We start from the raw sequence: 12,560 nt of genomic DNA on the forward strand, positions 1-12,560 counted from the left end.
CCTGACCATTGGCTGGGCTGGCTGGAGCTAATGGGAGTTAGAGTGCATCAAAGTCCAGAGGCTCATAGGTTAGCTACTCCTGTTTTAACAGATGGGAGACAAAACACAGACCAAGCAGCTAGTGCAATTTCACCCATATTTCCAAATTAAACCAACACTTTGCTTCTCCATGGTCTTTCTGCTATGCTTCACTAAACTATGGTTTGGCTTATCTTGTCATCCAAACCTGAGCTTGTGCTTTAGCTCTTCTGGACAAACCAGAAGCTGTAAACTATAGGACGAACCTTGCTTACAGCTTTTAGTAAGTCTTGAAATAACAAGCCCAGATTCAGATGACACACTGCGCCAAATTGTGGCTTAGCACAGTGCAGCAATGGACTGACCACAGTGCAGAGTAGCTGCACTCTCCTCTACCAGGGACTGGACAGTTGCACATGTGTGCTAAACTATGGTCTGGTATAGCATGGTGTGCAAACCAAGCCGATATCTCTTTGGTTAGACATTTTCTGACGGATTGCTGGATCATATTGCTTATTACTTCAAGGATTGTATTGTATTTGGGTTTTTAAAATGATTTTATTTGCATATGTTATCTGAATTTGTATATTGAGTTTGCTGCATATCTTAGAGTCCATGATCTTTTACTGTTTTTGAAGTCTTTGGTTCCTTCTTGTAAACCCCTTCAATATATTTTATATATTGTAAGCAGCATGTAAGCTTATTAAATAAATAGAGCTTTTAAAGTCTCCTTCAACCCTGCCCCTCTTAACTTTACCCAGGTATTTTGCAGAGTAAAGCTCTCTAGGAGACCACCAGCTTCATAGATGGACAGGATGTACAGAACTGATCCTCTGGCAGGAAACTGGAGCTCCATCTCCCTGGATGACTCCATATTCCTGGATGCCCAAAACAACAGCACGGAGCAGTGCTTCAACGCCCATTCCCGCAGCTCTGTCCTGCAAGGGCTGCCGTTTGGCGGTGTACCCACGGTGCTTGCCCTCAACTTCATCATCTGGTTGGTGAGTGAAGACGGGAGGTCCTTAATATCTCATTATTAACCATGCGTTACTTGGGATCCACATTGCTTCACATTCAGCTGGGAATGGGTTGGCTTCATCATTATTAGATGAGCCGTTTGCTCTTCTTTCAACTCTTCCCAGTATCTATGTGTACATAGGTAAAGGTAAAGGGACCCCTGACCATTAGGTCCAGTCGTGTCCGACTCTGGGGTTGCGCGCTCATCTCGCATTATTGGCCGAGGGAGCCGGCGTACAGCTTCCAGGTCATGTGGCCAGCATGACAAAGCCGCTTCTGGCAAACCAGAGCAGCACATGGAAACGCCGTTTACCTTCCCGCTGTAGCGGTTCCTATTTATCTACTTGCATTTTGACGTGCTTTCGAACTGCTAGGTTGGCAGGAGCTGGGACCAAGCAACAGGAGCTCACCCCGTCACAGGGATTCGAACCGCCGACCTTCTGATCAGCAAGCTCTAGGCTCAGTGGTTTAACCACAGCGCCACCTGGGTCCCATCTATGTGTACATACTATCTGTATATACCAGGCATCCCCAAACTTCGGCCCTCCAGATGTTTTGGAGTACAATTCCCATCATCCCTGACCACTGGTCCTGTTAGCTAGGGATCATGGGAGTTGTAGGCCAAAACATCTGGAGGGCCGCAGTTTGGGGATGCCTGGTATATACTATCCACAGTGGCTATAATTTGCCTTGGGAGACACAGGTGGGCTTGCCGATCAGAAGGTCGGCGGTTTGAATCCCTGCGACAGGGTGAGCTCCCGTTGCTCAGTCCCAGCTCCTGCCAACCTAGCAGTTTGGAAGCACACCAGTGCAAAGTAGATAAATGGGTACTGCTGCGGCTGGAAGGTAAACAGCGTTTCCATGTGCTCTGGTTTCCGTCACGGTGTTCCATTGCACCAGAAGCGGTTTAGTCATGCTGGCCACATGACCCGGAAAGCTGCTATGGACAAACACCAGTTCCCTCCGCCTGAAAGTGAGATGAGCACCACAACCCCATAGTTGCCTTTGACTGGACTTAACTGTACAGGGGTCCTTTACCTTTTTACCTTTTTATAATTTGCCTCCATTGTCAGGGTCAATATGCCTCTGACTACCAGTTTCTGGAAACAGTAGCTGTCGCTCTCATGTTCTGCTCCCTCGTTTCCCAGAGGTAAGAACAGGATGCTGGACTTGATGGGCTGTTGGCCTGAATCAGCAGGCCCTTCTTACGTTCTTGTTTCAAAAAATACAAATCACTGTCTTATTTCCAAAAAGGGAAGCGGTTAGAAGAGAACACACTAAAAATGTTCCACACTGATAATAGCTTGCCTTAAAAAGCAGATATTTCTCCATCCTGAGTTTGCCATGTTATCAGTGCTGCTGTGTGTAGAATAACACCTGATAATTGATGACACTGCTGTACACAGTTCATGTTACTCTGCTTCTAAAGAAGGTTGCTTCTTCCTGATAAAGCCTAGGGTGGAGCTGCATGTTACAACACAAAACAGAACCCCCAACCCCGAGTTAGCCTTATACCACTAATGTTGTGTAGTGGTGGGAGACTTGCTGGGGAAACTGCAAGTTGGGTAGGAGATGTTTAGTCCCTCCCCCTGTCTGACTATCTCACTCTTCCATATTTTTCACCTTTTCCAAGTCCAGGAGTAAACTTAAAAGGGAAATTTGGCTTGAGTGTTTGTGTGCTTTGCAAGGGAAGACCAGCAGGCATCATTAAGGTTAAACACTCCCTCTTCCTTCCTGGCCATTCATTCTCCCATCTCACTTTCACAGTATATCGGCAAATGCAGGTTTGGGCATGAATTTTTGTTTAGCTAACATCTTGTGCTGCCCTTTAACAAAATACCAAAATGTGTGAAAGCAGAAGTGTTCAGCAAGACAAATGGTGGTGATGGTGGTGAGGACCACCCCCTCCCACCATAGAAACATGGACCTAATAGGTGTGGAATATAGCACTTATGGAACACTTAACTCTCCATTGGAGGTGATAAGAAAGAAAGATGGGTTTGACTCTGTAGGGTCTCGATTTATATCGTTTATTAAAAATAGTACAGTAATCTCTCCTCAGTCTCAGTCGTAGCAGCGACTATTGAGAAATTATCTTAACACTTAAGACTGAAGTATACCCTGTGGATGTGAGCTGAATTTGTAATGGAAATTTTTTTCAAAGTTTGTTTTGATGCCATGCGGATGACTGCATACAAGGTTTATTATTATTATTACTATTTATTGAATTTCTTGGTCACTTTATCTTGCGACAACCCAAAGGGACTTACAACCAACCAAACAAAACCAAAAACTGCACATAGATACATTAAAAACAAGAGGGAAAAGACATTAGGTCCATAGAATCATAGAATCATAGAATCGGAAGAGACCACAAGGGCCATCCAGTCCAACCCCCTGCCAAGCAGGAAACACCATCAAAGCATTCTTGACATATGCCTGTCCAGCCTCTGCTTAAAGACCTCCAAAGAAGGAGACTCCACCACACTCCTTGGCAGCAAATTCCACTGCCAAACCGTTCTTACTGTCAGGAAGTTCTTCCTAATGTTTAGGTGGAATCTTCTTTCTTGTAGTTTGAATCCATTGCTCCGTGTCCGCTTCTCTGGAGCAGCAGAAAACAACCTTTCTCCCTCCTCTATATGACATCCTTTTATATATTTGAACATGGCTATCATATTACCCCTTAACCTTCTCTTCTCCAGGCTAAACATACCCAGCTCCCTAAGCCGTTCCTCATAAGGCATCGTTTCCAGGCCTTTGACCATATCTCACCCTTTTCTAAAAGGCCACATATAGCTAAACACCAAAGGCCTGGTTTTGCCTGGTGCCTAAAGATATGTAATGAAAGAACCAGGTGAGCCTCCCTGGGGCAAGCCACCAAGACCTGTTCTTGTGTTGCCACATTCTGGACCTTTCATAGAGCAGGCACACAAAGAAGGGCCTCAGATGATGGTTGCTGGGTCTGGGTTGGTTCATATGAGACGAGGCTGTCCCTGATGTATCGTAATCCTGAGCCTTTTAAGGCTTTATAGGTTAAAAAAGAAAACCAGGCTTCTGTCACGATGTGAGGCCATAGATAAAGGGGAAGGACACCTCTTAAGGGTGGGCTCCTCTCAGTCCCATGAAGAGGGTCACCTAAGCTGTAGCTTTTCTGTCCCCTCCTCCAGTTCCTCCTCCTGGTCTTCTCCTGCCTTCGGAAAGCAGCTTGGGACTATGGACGCCTGGCCTTGCTTATGGACAATGACAGGTAAGAATGCAGCTTTCCTAAAAGGATGAAGGTGAGGGTCTGAGAGAATAATAGGAGGGCAGTTTTCTGTAACCGAAAATAAGAGCCCCAGGAAATGCTGGCTGGTGCTGCTGGGCTGGCAACAAGGGCAGCGGCCAGCAGCAGCCCCAAGGCGGGGTCCCAATGGGCAAAGATGTCCTAGAATCTGCATGGCTGAGGCAGTGTAAGAATGATGGAAGGGGTCCCTCCAGTGCCTGCTGTACAACATGCATGGAACCCTGATCAAGTCAGCTTTCTTACCAAGGAAAGAAAGTTTTCTAGTGCACATGAGCATGTGTTCACTGCTCTGACAGCAGAAACCTCAGAATGCAGCACAGCGGGGGGAATTCAGCAACACACTGTCTTGATAGTTCTGGCAGCACAAACATTTCTGCTTGCCAGACAGAATGGTCTCCCCTTCCCTCTCCCCGCTCACTGTTTGGGGGTGGGTGGTTCTGCCAACCCTCCAGGGTGGATTTGGGGGAGGTGTGGGGAGAAGTGAGGGGGAGAAAGCCCTGTTGCACTAGCAGAAACCCTTGTGCATCGGGTTTGTTGAATCCAGCCAATTGAGATAGATGATAGATAGATAGATGATAGATAGATAGATAGATAGATAGATAGATAGATAGATAGATAGATAGATAGATAGATGATTGATAGATAGATAGATAGATGATAGTATTTTTGTTATCTGTATTTTCTTGTGTTAAGTACACTGCTTTGATTTTTTTTATGTTTGTTGAGCAGAATAAACAAAAGGATGTTCTAGCTACCTCTATTGTGTTTTAGAACTCTTGCCTATCTCCCTTTGATAACTGCTTGAAGCAGTTTAGAATAGGCATAGGCAAACTCGGCCCTCCAGATGTTTTGGGACTACAACTCCCATCATCCCTAGCTAACAGGACTAGTGGTCAGAGATTATGGGAGTTGTAGTCCCAAAACATCTGGTGGGCCAAGTTTGCCTATGCCTGGTTTAGAAGAACTGTGTGAATCCGAAGTAATAGCAGTTGATGTTTTTTATTATTATTGGATCTAATTATTGTTATGATTTCTCTCCTACCACCCACCCCCTTTTTTTTATCAGCCGTTTTCCTCCAAGCACATGGAACTCCTATGAGTAATGATATGATGGCGACAATGGGACTGAAACATTGGGAAGATAGGAATTCTTGTGAAAGAAATGCATCCCCACTTCTTTTAAAGGGGCAGACGACTTTCCCAAAATTATCTCACTTTCTCATCTGAATTTCTCACAGTGAAAGAGAACAATATTCTCTGCCTGTACCTGGGGCTCCCTACCCTTTTAAAAAAATCCATTGGAGGCAGGGGGGATATCTTATTTTTCTTCTACAAATGAACTGAACCTATACAGGTGAAAGAGAATTCCTAGAAATGTGCTATCAGGTTTCAAATCAGATGAATTTGCTCTTCCTTCATTGAGTTGGATTCGGACTTATTCCTACTCATAGTAAACCGATTGACTTCAATGAGTCTTAAATTTTACGTTTCAGTGAGCTTTAAGTAGGACTAAGCCTCACTCCAACCTGGTGGGTTGTTTTTTTAAAGAACATTGGAATGGACCCACCCAATCTTCACCTTGCAGTGGCTTTCATTTCCTTCACAGGACATTCCCTATAGGGATTATACTTAAATGGCATGGAATAGCTTCTGGTCACACTCTTCTAGAAAGTTCTCCTGATCCTTACTCTCTGGGATATTGGTTATCTGGTGATGATGGGATTGTTTGGTTATGGTTTTGTTCCCAATCAGGAGGTGGGGAAAAATTACTTCTGGTGTTTACACGTGTGGGGCACGGGAAACGGTCAAAGTCAACATCTGACACTTTCAATTTTGTTTTTTACATTACCACACTAATGCTGTGGTTCCTGATTTTAGTTGATTTCAAGTGCTATCCTTCATTCTAAAATGACACACTTCCATTGTACACAGTGGGCATCCCTTATTTCAGACGCCACGGCTCTGAAATAATTGTTGTTGAAATTCTGATCCAAGATTCCTGTTCTAGTGTCACATGAGATTATTTCTGCTGCATCTTCATCTAAAGGGTCTGTCACTTTCCACTGGTAGTTTCATTTGGCTCTGGGTGTCATTCATCCCTTCCCTTCTTCATAGTGCTCCTATCCTAGATAGTAATAGCAAAGAAGCTGAGGTAAGTTTTTGTTCCGATCAGATTCCCACCCCCACCCCTTATTATTCACGAGCTTTGAATCTTCAACCGTAGTCCTGGGGAAAAGTGGTTGTTGATATGGATCCCGACCTACTTGCAAGGTGCACATTGGAAGTGGGTGGGAGTCAAAATTCACAGTTAGTAGGTTGAGCAGCAGCAGGAGGAGGAAGCAAAATCCTGCACAAACTTCTGCCCTTGCCCAATTTTATTTTCACAGGGACTTTTCTTTCCTCATCCCAGTACTGCAAACATGGGCTCTGTGCTGGATTAGTGAGGTCTTATCTGTGATGATGTAGCAGATTCAACGATGTCACTTTCCTGGAACAGAGGCAGGAACTGTGCAGCCATTCGTAACCACCATAACCTCTAATAGTGAAAAAGAAATGGAGGGAAATGGTTGGTCTCCCTGCGGTAGCAGAATCCAGGCTGAATTCAGGTGATGGAGCATTGAAGGGCATAGAACACCTGCTTTGCACCAAGAGGGTGTCCTGATAGCCCAGAGCTTCTAGCTGCTCAAAAAGGGCCTGGTACATTGGCGTGATGAATATTTATCAAATGTTGTCAGAAGGATCAAGTTGGTGGTCTTACAGCTTAAGAAGTCCATGGCTTTTCCAGGACCCCAAACTCGTACAAACACATTTTTTTTCTGTTCCACCAACACAGACCTCCCCCTTGCCCCCCCCCCACACTTTTTAAACTTAGGAGGCTTGGCTCTTTTGCTAGGAGCAAGCAGGGTTGGGGCAATGAAACACATTCTAATAGTTTAATTGGCTGATTCCATGCAGTCAAGAGTATGTGGCATAAGTGGATATGTACAGTCACAGTGCATTTCATTTTAAGATGCTGCTGCTATTTGCTGCCAGGCAGCCTACTTCCCCTTCAGGTCAGCACACAAAAATACTTGTGAAACTGAAACTGCTTCTTTCATTGGAGAAGAGGAGACCCTTGATCCCTACTGGCTTTCTTGAGCTTTAGCATAATCATGGAGTGCTGTTGGTGCAACTTAAAAATGTCAACCCCCTTTGTCTTTCTCTCTCACCCTTCCTCTTGTGGGCCTCTCTGCTTTCGTGGGTTGTGAGGTGAAAGAGCTAGACACCTAAAAGTTGGTCTGATCAGAATGATGTTTTTCTTTCTCCTCTTTCCTTTTCCTTTCCCCCCCAACTCTCATCCATACTGACCTCCTCTCTTCTCTTCTTCTTTGCTCCCTCTGTGCTTCTCCCAAACACATGCTCTTTCTTTCTGCCTCTCTTGCTGGATACATGAAGCCTCACATCACTTTTCTATGGGGAGCAAAGTGAAAAGGAGAAATCCCCATCAGAGACCAGCCCACTGGACACCGACAACAAGGATGTGGTAAGCTTAAGTGCGGAAAGTAGGATGGAGCTGTATTCTGCTGAAAGGAGCTTCTGTCACTGTATGTAAATTGGGTCATCCAGACATTCAAGAAAGGGTGGGGGGAGTAGAGATGACTAATGTTTTCAGAGTGAATAGTGCTTTTCTGGAAAGCCGCCAATTATGCTATGATATTATTCATCCTAAGGCAGACAAATAGGAGGTGATGCTCGGTAGCCTAATGATCTTCATGAATAACTTTCACTATTTCTAATCCTGCCATTTTCTGAAAAACTGTTCATCTGATTATATTGTTGTTATCTGGAATGTGAAACATTGGCTCCCAGTACATTTCTGAGCACAATTCAAAGTGTTGGTGCTCACCTTTAAAGCCCTAAACGGCCTCGGCCCTGTATACCTGAAGGAGCGTCTCCACCCCTATCGTTCACTGAGGTCCAGCTCCAAGGGCCTTCTGGTGATTCCCTCACTGTGAGAAGTGAGGTTACAGGGAACCAGGCAGAGGGCCTTCTCGGTAGTGGTGCCCACCCTGTGGAATGCCCTGCCACCAGATGTCAATGAAATAAACTATCTGACTTTTAGAAGACATCTGAAGGCAGCCCTGTTTAGGGAAATTTTAAATTTTTAGTGTTTTATTGTGTTTTTAATATTCTGTTGAGAGCCGCCCAGAGCCAGATCGGCAGGGTATAAATAATAAATTATACTTATTATTATTATTATTATTATTATTATTTATTTATTTATTAAGAGCCAAGCTGTGTCAGACAAATGGTCCATCTCTCCAAGACTACTGCCTTTGACAGTGACTAGTACTGTACGTAGTGGGTTTTTTAATGGAAATGCACAGGAAAAGCAAATGGCACTTACTTGCGTGTTCTTTCTCCTAATGATTATCTAGGATCATGCTCATTTACATTGATCTGCACCATATCATTCCAACACAGTTGCAAATAAAGACATAGCCCTAATTTTTGGAGCTTGGTGGGAACATCAGTAGATCAGCGGTTCTTGCCTAATTGATCTCATCCAGCTGGCTCATTTTGTTTCTCCAATTTCCATTCTAGGGATTCTGTTCCTGGCTCCTGTCAGTCTACCAGATGAAGTGAGTACATGCTACTTTTGGATGGTGACTGTTACATGTCTTATTCCAACTTTTCGTGTAATTAAATCCTCTTGGGTGAGAATCACAGATATGGTGACTTTTTGCCATGAACCATTCACATAATGAAATGTTTTAAGCTGCAACCTCCAGATAGGGCAAGATGTGGCCTAATTTCAAATGCCCTCTGCATCTCATCAGTTCAGTTCTCCAGCAAGAATGATTTGCCATCCTCTGGCAGCCCACTGGGCAGGGCAGAAGAGAGAGAGAAGGAGCTTCAAGATGGTGCCTACTAAGCATACTTGCCTAGGAGTTAGCGCAACCAGACCAAGGGAGGCTTAATTTTGAGTAAACATGCATAGGATGACATTGGTGGCAGAGATGGAAGTGTGGCGTGAGATCTGTAATTAATGCCAAATTCTGCTACACCGTTTTGCCCTCCAGTTCTGATATGCTTTAACACTGCATCACAGCGGTAGATTCAGAGGCTCACTCATTCTATAACTTTCTGGCCCCATATATGTAGATTCTTCTGGATGTTAGTTTGCCCCAGAAAAGCTAAGGTCTTTAAAGTATTAGTTTTCTGGGACATTTGGAAACAGGAGTCGCCAGTTGACTTGACTCCCTCTTCTCCCTGGCTTAAAGCACAGACCCATTTGTATTGGTAACGGTTGATTAATCGTATTATTGATCAGATAAAGTTATGAATAAGGCAAGAGGCAAACAACAGCTAAGGGTAATCCCTATTACAATCCTGCCATGGAAGAATCCTGCTTCATTTCGCCCCTCCCTGTCTTCCAATAGTTCCATATATCTTCATGCGATAACAAGCTTACTCACTACACCAAGGGTGGAAAATGGTCGTCGTCGTCCCCCTCTCTTGAGGGCTGCATTCCCTTGGGGTAATCTGATGGGAACCACAGCCCAAAGCGGTTGGAAGCTAGGGATGGAAGGATCTGCAAATTTCACTTCTCTTAGTTCCTCTTTTTTCCAGTCTTCAGTTCTCCACACATTTCTGCAGCAAGTTCTGATTTTAAAAGAAACAAACTCCTCGTGAAAATTCGCCAACATTTTCAGCACTTTCTCCCAATAAACACATTTTTGCTCTAGTTACAGGTAGGTAGCCGTGTTGGTCTGAGTCGAAGCAAAATAAAAAAATTCTTTCAGTAGCACCTTAAAGACCAACTAAGTTCTTATTTTTGTATGAGCTTTCGTGTGCATGCACACTTCTTCAGATACACTTGAAACAGAAGAGCCAGACCCTTATGTATATACAGAGGGTGGTGGGGGTGGGTGGGAATGGGTGGTGGGCTGATAGGAGTGGTAAACCTGTTGATGGCTGTTAACGACTGCTGATGACTACAATAGGTCCTGCAGGGGAAAAGCAAGGGCTGAGGCGCTAAAGAAAGCTTGATCATGCATAATGAGATAAGAATCCTATGTCTTTGTTCATCCCAGGTGGCTCCATGGTTTTAAGCTTGGTAATGAGTTCCAATTCAGCAACTTCTCTTTCCAGTCTGTTTCTGAAATTTTTCTGTAATAAAACAGCTGCTTTGAGATCTTGTATAGAATGTCCTGGGAGATTGAAGTGTTCTCCTACATTTTTCCTCTGACTATTTTTTTTCTAATATAATGCATCTTTGTACGTTTTTTCCACTAATACGTTCATTTTTACCTGCACTTTCCTGTAATGCATTTTTGTAATGCACTGTTCAATTGGAGAACTACATCACAACATTCAGCTAAGTGCAAATTTGATAGATTCGGCTTCAAATGCAAACCCAATCAGATATCTTCCCCTATGATAGCTGAGGAACCTTGTTTTTCTCTCTCTGCCACCTGCTCCTTCCCCAGTTTCTCCTCGCCACCCTCATGAAATTAGGTTGAGGACCGCTAGAGGCCCACCTCTGTGCTACACTAATAAGCTCCACTCCTCATAGGGATGAGAGGAGCCTCCATGGGCTCTCCCTGCCCACTTGCTCCACTGGCAGGAAGATGACACTTGAGTGAGGGCCATCCAAGGGGCTTGGACGACCCCCTTCCAGTTCTCTTCCTGCCAGCTCCACAGCAGGACAGTACAGGATCCCCTCCTCCCTACCAAGAAGGAACTTACCATGATAAAGTCCAACTTTTGCTTCTCTACCTTTGTGAGGACCCTGCCCATGTCTGCAGAAACCTTGTGCCTCCTGAACATTAAAAGCCTTAAAGGTAAAGGGACCCCTGACTATTAGCCTTAGTGCCTTTTAAAAGCTATGCTGGTTATTAAAATGGGAGCAATGGGGGTGGCAGGTTCAGTAAGCAGTGCATTAAACCTCCTTCATTTCTGGCGCATCATAGTGAATTCATGTTCATAAAAGGGAAACAGCAGAAGAAAAATTCCAATTCCAGAGGTCTCTCCCTCAAGACCAAATAACACCGTGGCTGTTTTTCATCAGCCATTTTACTCCGCTAGATGTGTGGACATGAATCCCTATCAAACATGGTTGTAAAGCCACTGCTTAGTCATCCATTTTGCACTGGACCTGAGAATGTGACGAACTGTGTTGTTTTGATGTTTTCTTTCTCGCAGGAAAAGAAAGGAGGGGAAACAGATGGGATTTTGTGGCTCTGTGCTGACATGCCTTCATCTCTCTTTCTCTCCTAAGGGATGAGGAAATCCAAAGCAAGTGTGGAATCGATGCCACCACCTACCTCTCCTTCCAGCGGCACGTCTTGGTGCTGCTTCTGATCATCTGCGTGCTCTCAGTGGCTGTGGTCCTCCCTGTCAACTTCTCTGGGGATCTCCTGGGTACGTAGACTGCGCCAGGGCAGGCACAGAAACCCCTCCAATTGCTCTCCCACCATGTAATTAGTGGTGTGTGGCCACAGAGAAGCATTTGGACCCCAGGCCTTGTCGCCATCCTTGTACTAAGAGCCCCAAAATGCTGCTGTTTGCATAATGTTGTAGGCATGGCTGTAGAAATGAGGGGGTTTCTTTAAAGGCACCTCTTGTGACAGTGCCCTCTGGTGTCAGTGATAGCTCATATCTCTCTCTCTCTCTCTCTCTCTCTCTCAGGAAAGAATCCAGCTAATTTTGGCCGAACCACAATTGCGAATGTCCCCAAAGAGTACGTGATTTCTTTTCCTCAGAGTTTTGTGTTTTTGACTTTATAACTTGACATTATAATTCCTGTGTGTGTGTGTATGTGGTAAGGTGGTAGCTGTGGTCTAAACCACTGGGCCTCTTGGGCTTGCCAATTGTAAGGTCGGCAGTTCGAATCCACGTGACGGGGTGAGCTCCCATTGCTCTGTCCCAGCTCCTGCCAACCTAGCAGTTCGAAAGCATATCAGTTTAAGTAGATAAATAGGTACCTCTGCGATGGGAAGGTAAACGGTGTTTCCATGCGCTCTGGCACTCGTCACAGTGTTCCATTGCGCCAGAAGCAGTTTAGTCATGCTGGCGACATGACCCGGAAAGTTGTCTGTGACAAACGCCGGCTCCCTCGGCCTGAAAGCGGAGTTGAGTGCCACACCCCATAGTTGAATTTGACTGGACTTAACCATCCAGGGGTCGTTTACCTTTACCCTTTGCATGTGTACACATGTATGAACCTGCTCTGTGCAATTGGTATGAGCAGTAAGTA

General features: G+C 44.8%; 1 protein-coding gene across 6 annotated transcripts in view; it reads left to right on the plus strand.

Moving 5' to 3' along the window:
* Window positions 1-12,560, plus strand: part of TMEM63C (transmembrane protein 63C) — a 70,664-nt gene that overhangs the window by 36,313 nt on the left and 21,791 nt on the right. For 3 of the 6 annotated variants that reach the window (XM_035108111.3, XM_088654898.1, XM_035108112.3), the window contains 7 exons: window positions 780-1,019; window positions 4,203-4,282; window positions 5,385-5,417; window positions 7,754-7,841; window positions 8,903-8,940; window positions 11,583-11,725; window positions 11,993-12,044. In XM_035108111.3, the coding sequence (XP_034964002.1) occupies window positions 825-1,019; window positions 4,203-4,282; window positions 5,385-5,417; window positions 7,754-7,841; window positions 8,903-8,940; window positions 11,583-11,725; window positions 11,993-12,044 (629 nt within the window). In that variant the 5' untranslated portion in view covers window positions 780-824. The remainder of the gene's footprint in view (window positions 1-779; window positions 1,020-4,202; window positions 4,283-5,384; window positions 5,418-7,753; window positions 7,842-8,902; window positions 8,941-11,582; window positions 11,726-11,992; window positions 12,045-12,560) is intronic. The other 3 variants (XM_035108113.3, XM_088654910.1, XM_088654915.1) reach the window with 1 other exon arrangement.

Source organism: Zootoca vivipara, chromosome 1 (assembly GCF_965207765.1).
Source record: "Zootoca vivipara chromosome 1, rZooViv2.hap1.1, whole genome shotgun sequence".
In the NCBI taxonomy this organism is placed as follows: domain Eukaryota; kingdom Metazoa; phylum Chordata; class Lepidosauria; order Squamata; family Lacertidae; genus Zootoca; species Zootoca vivipara.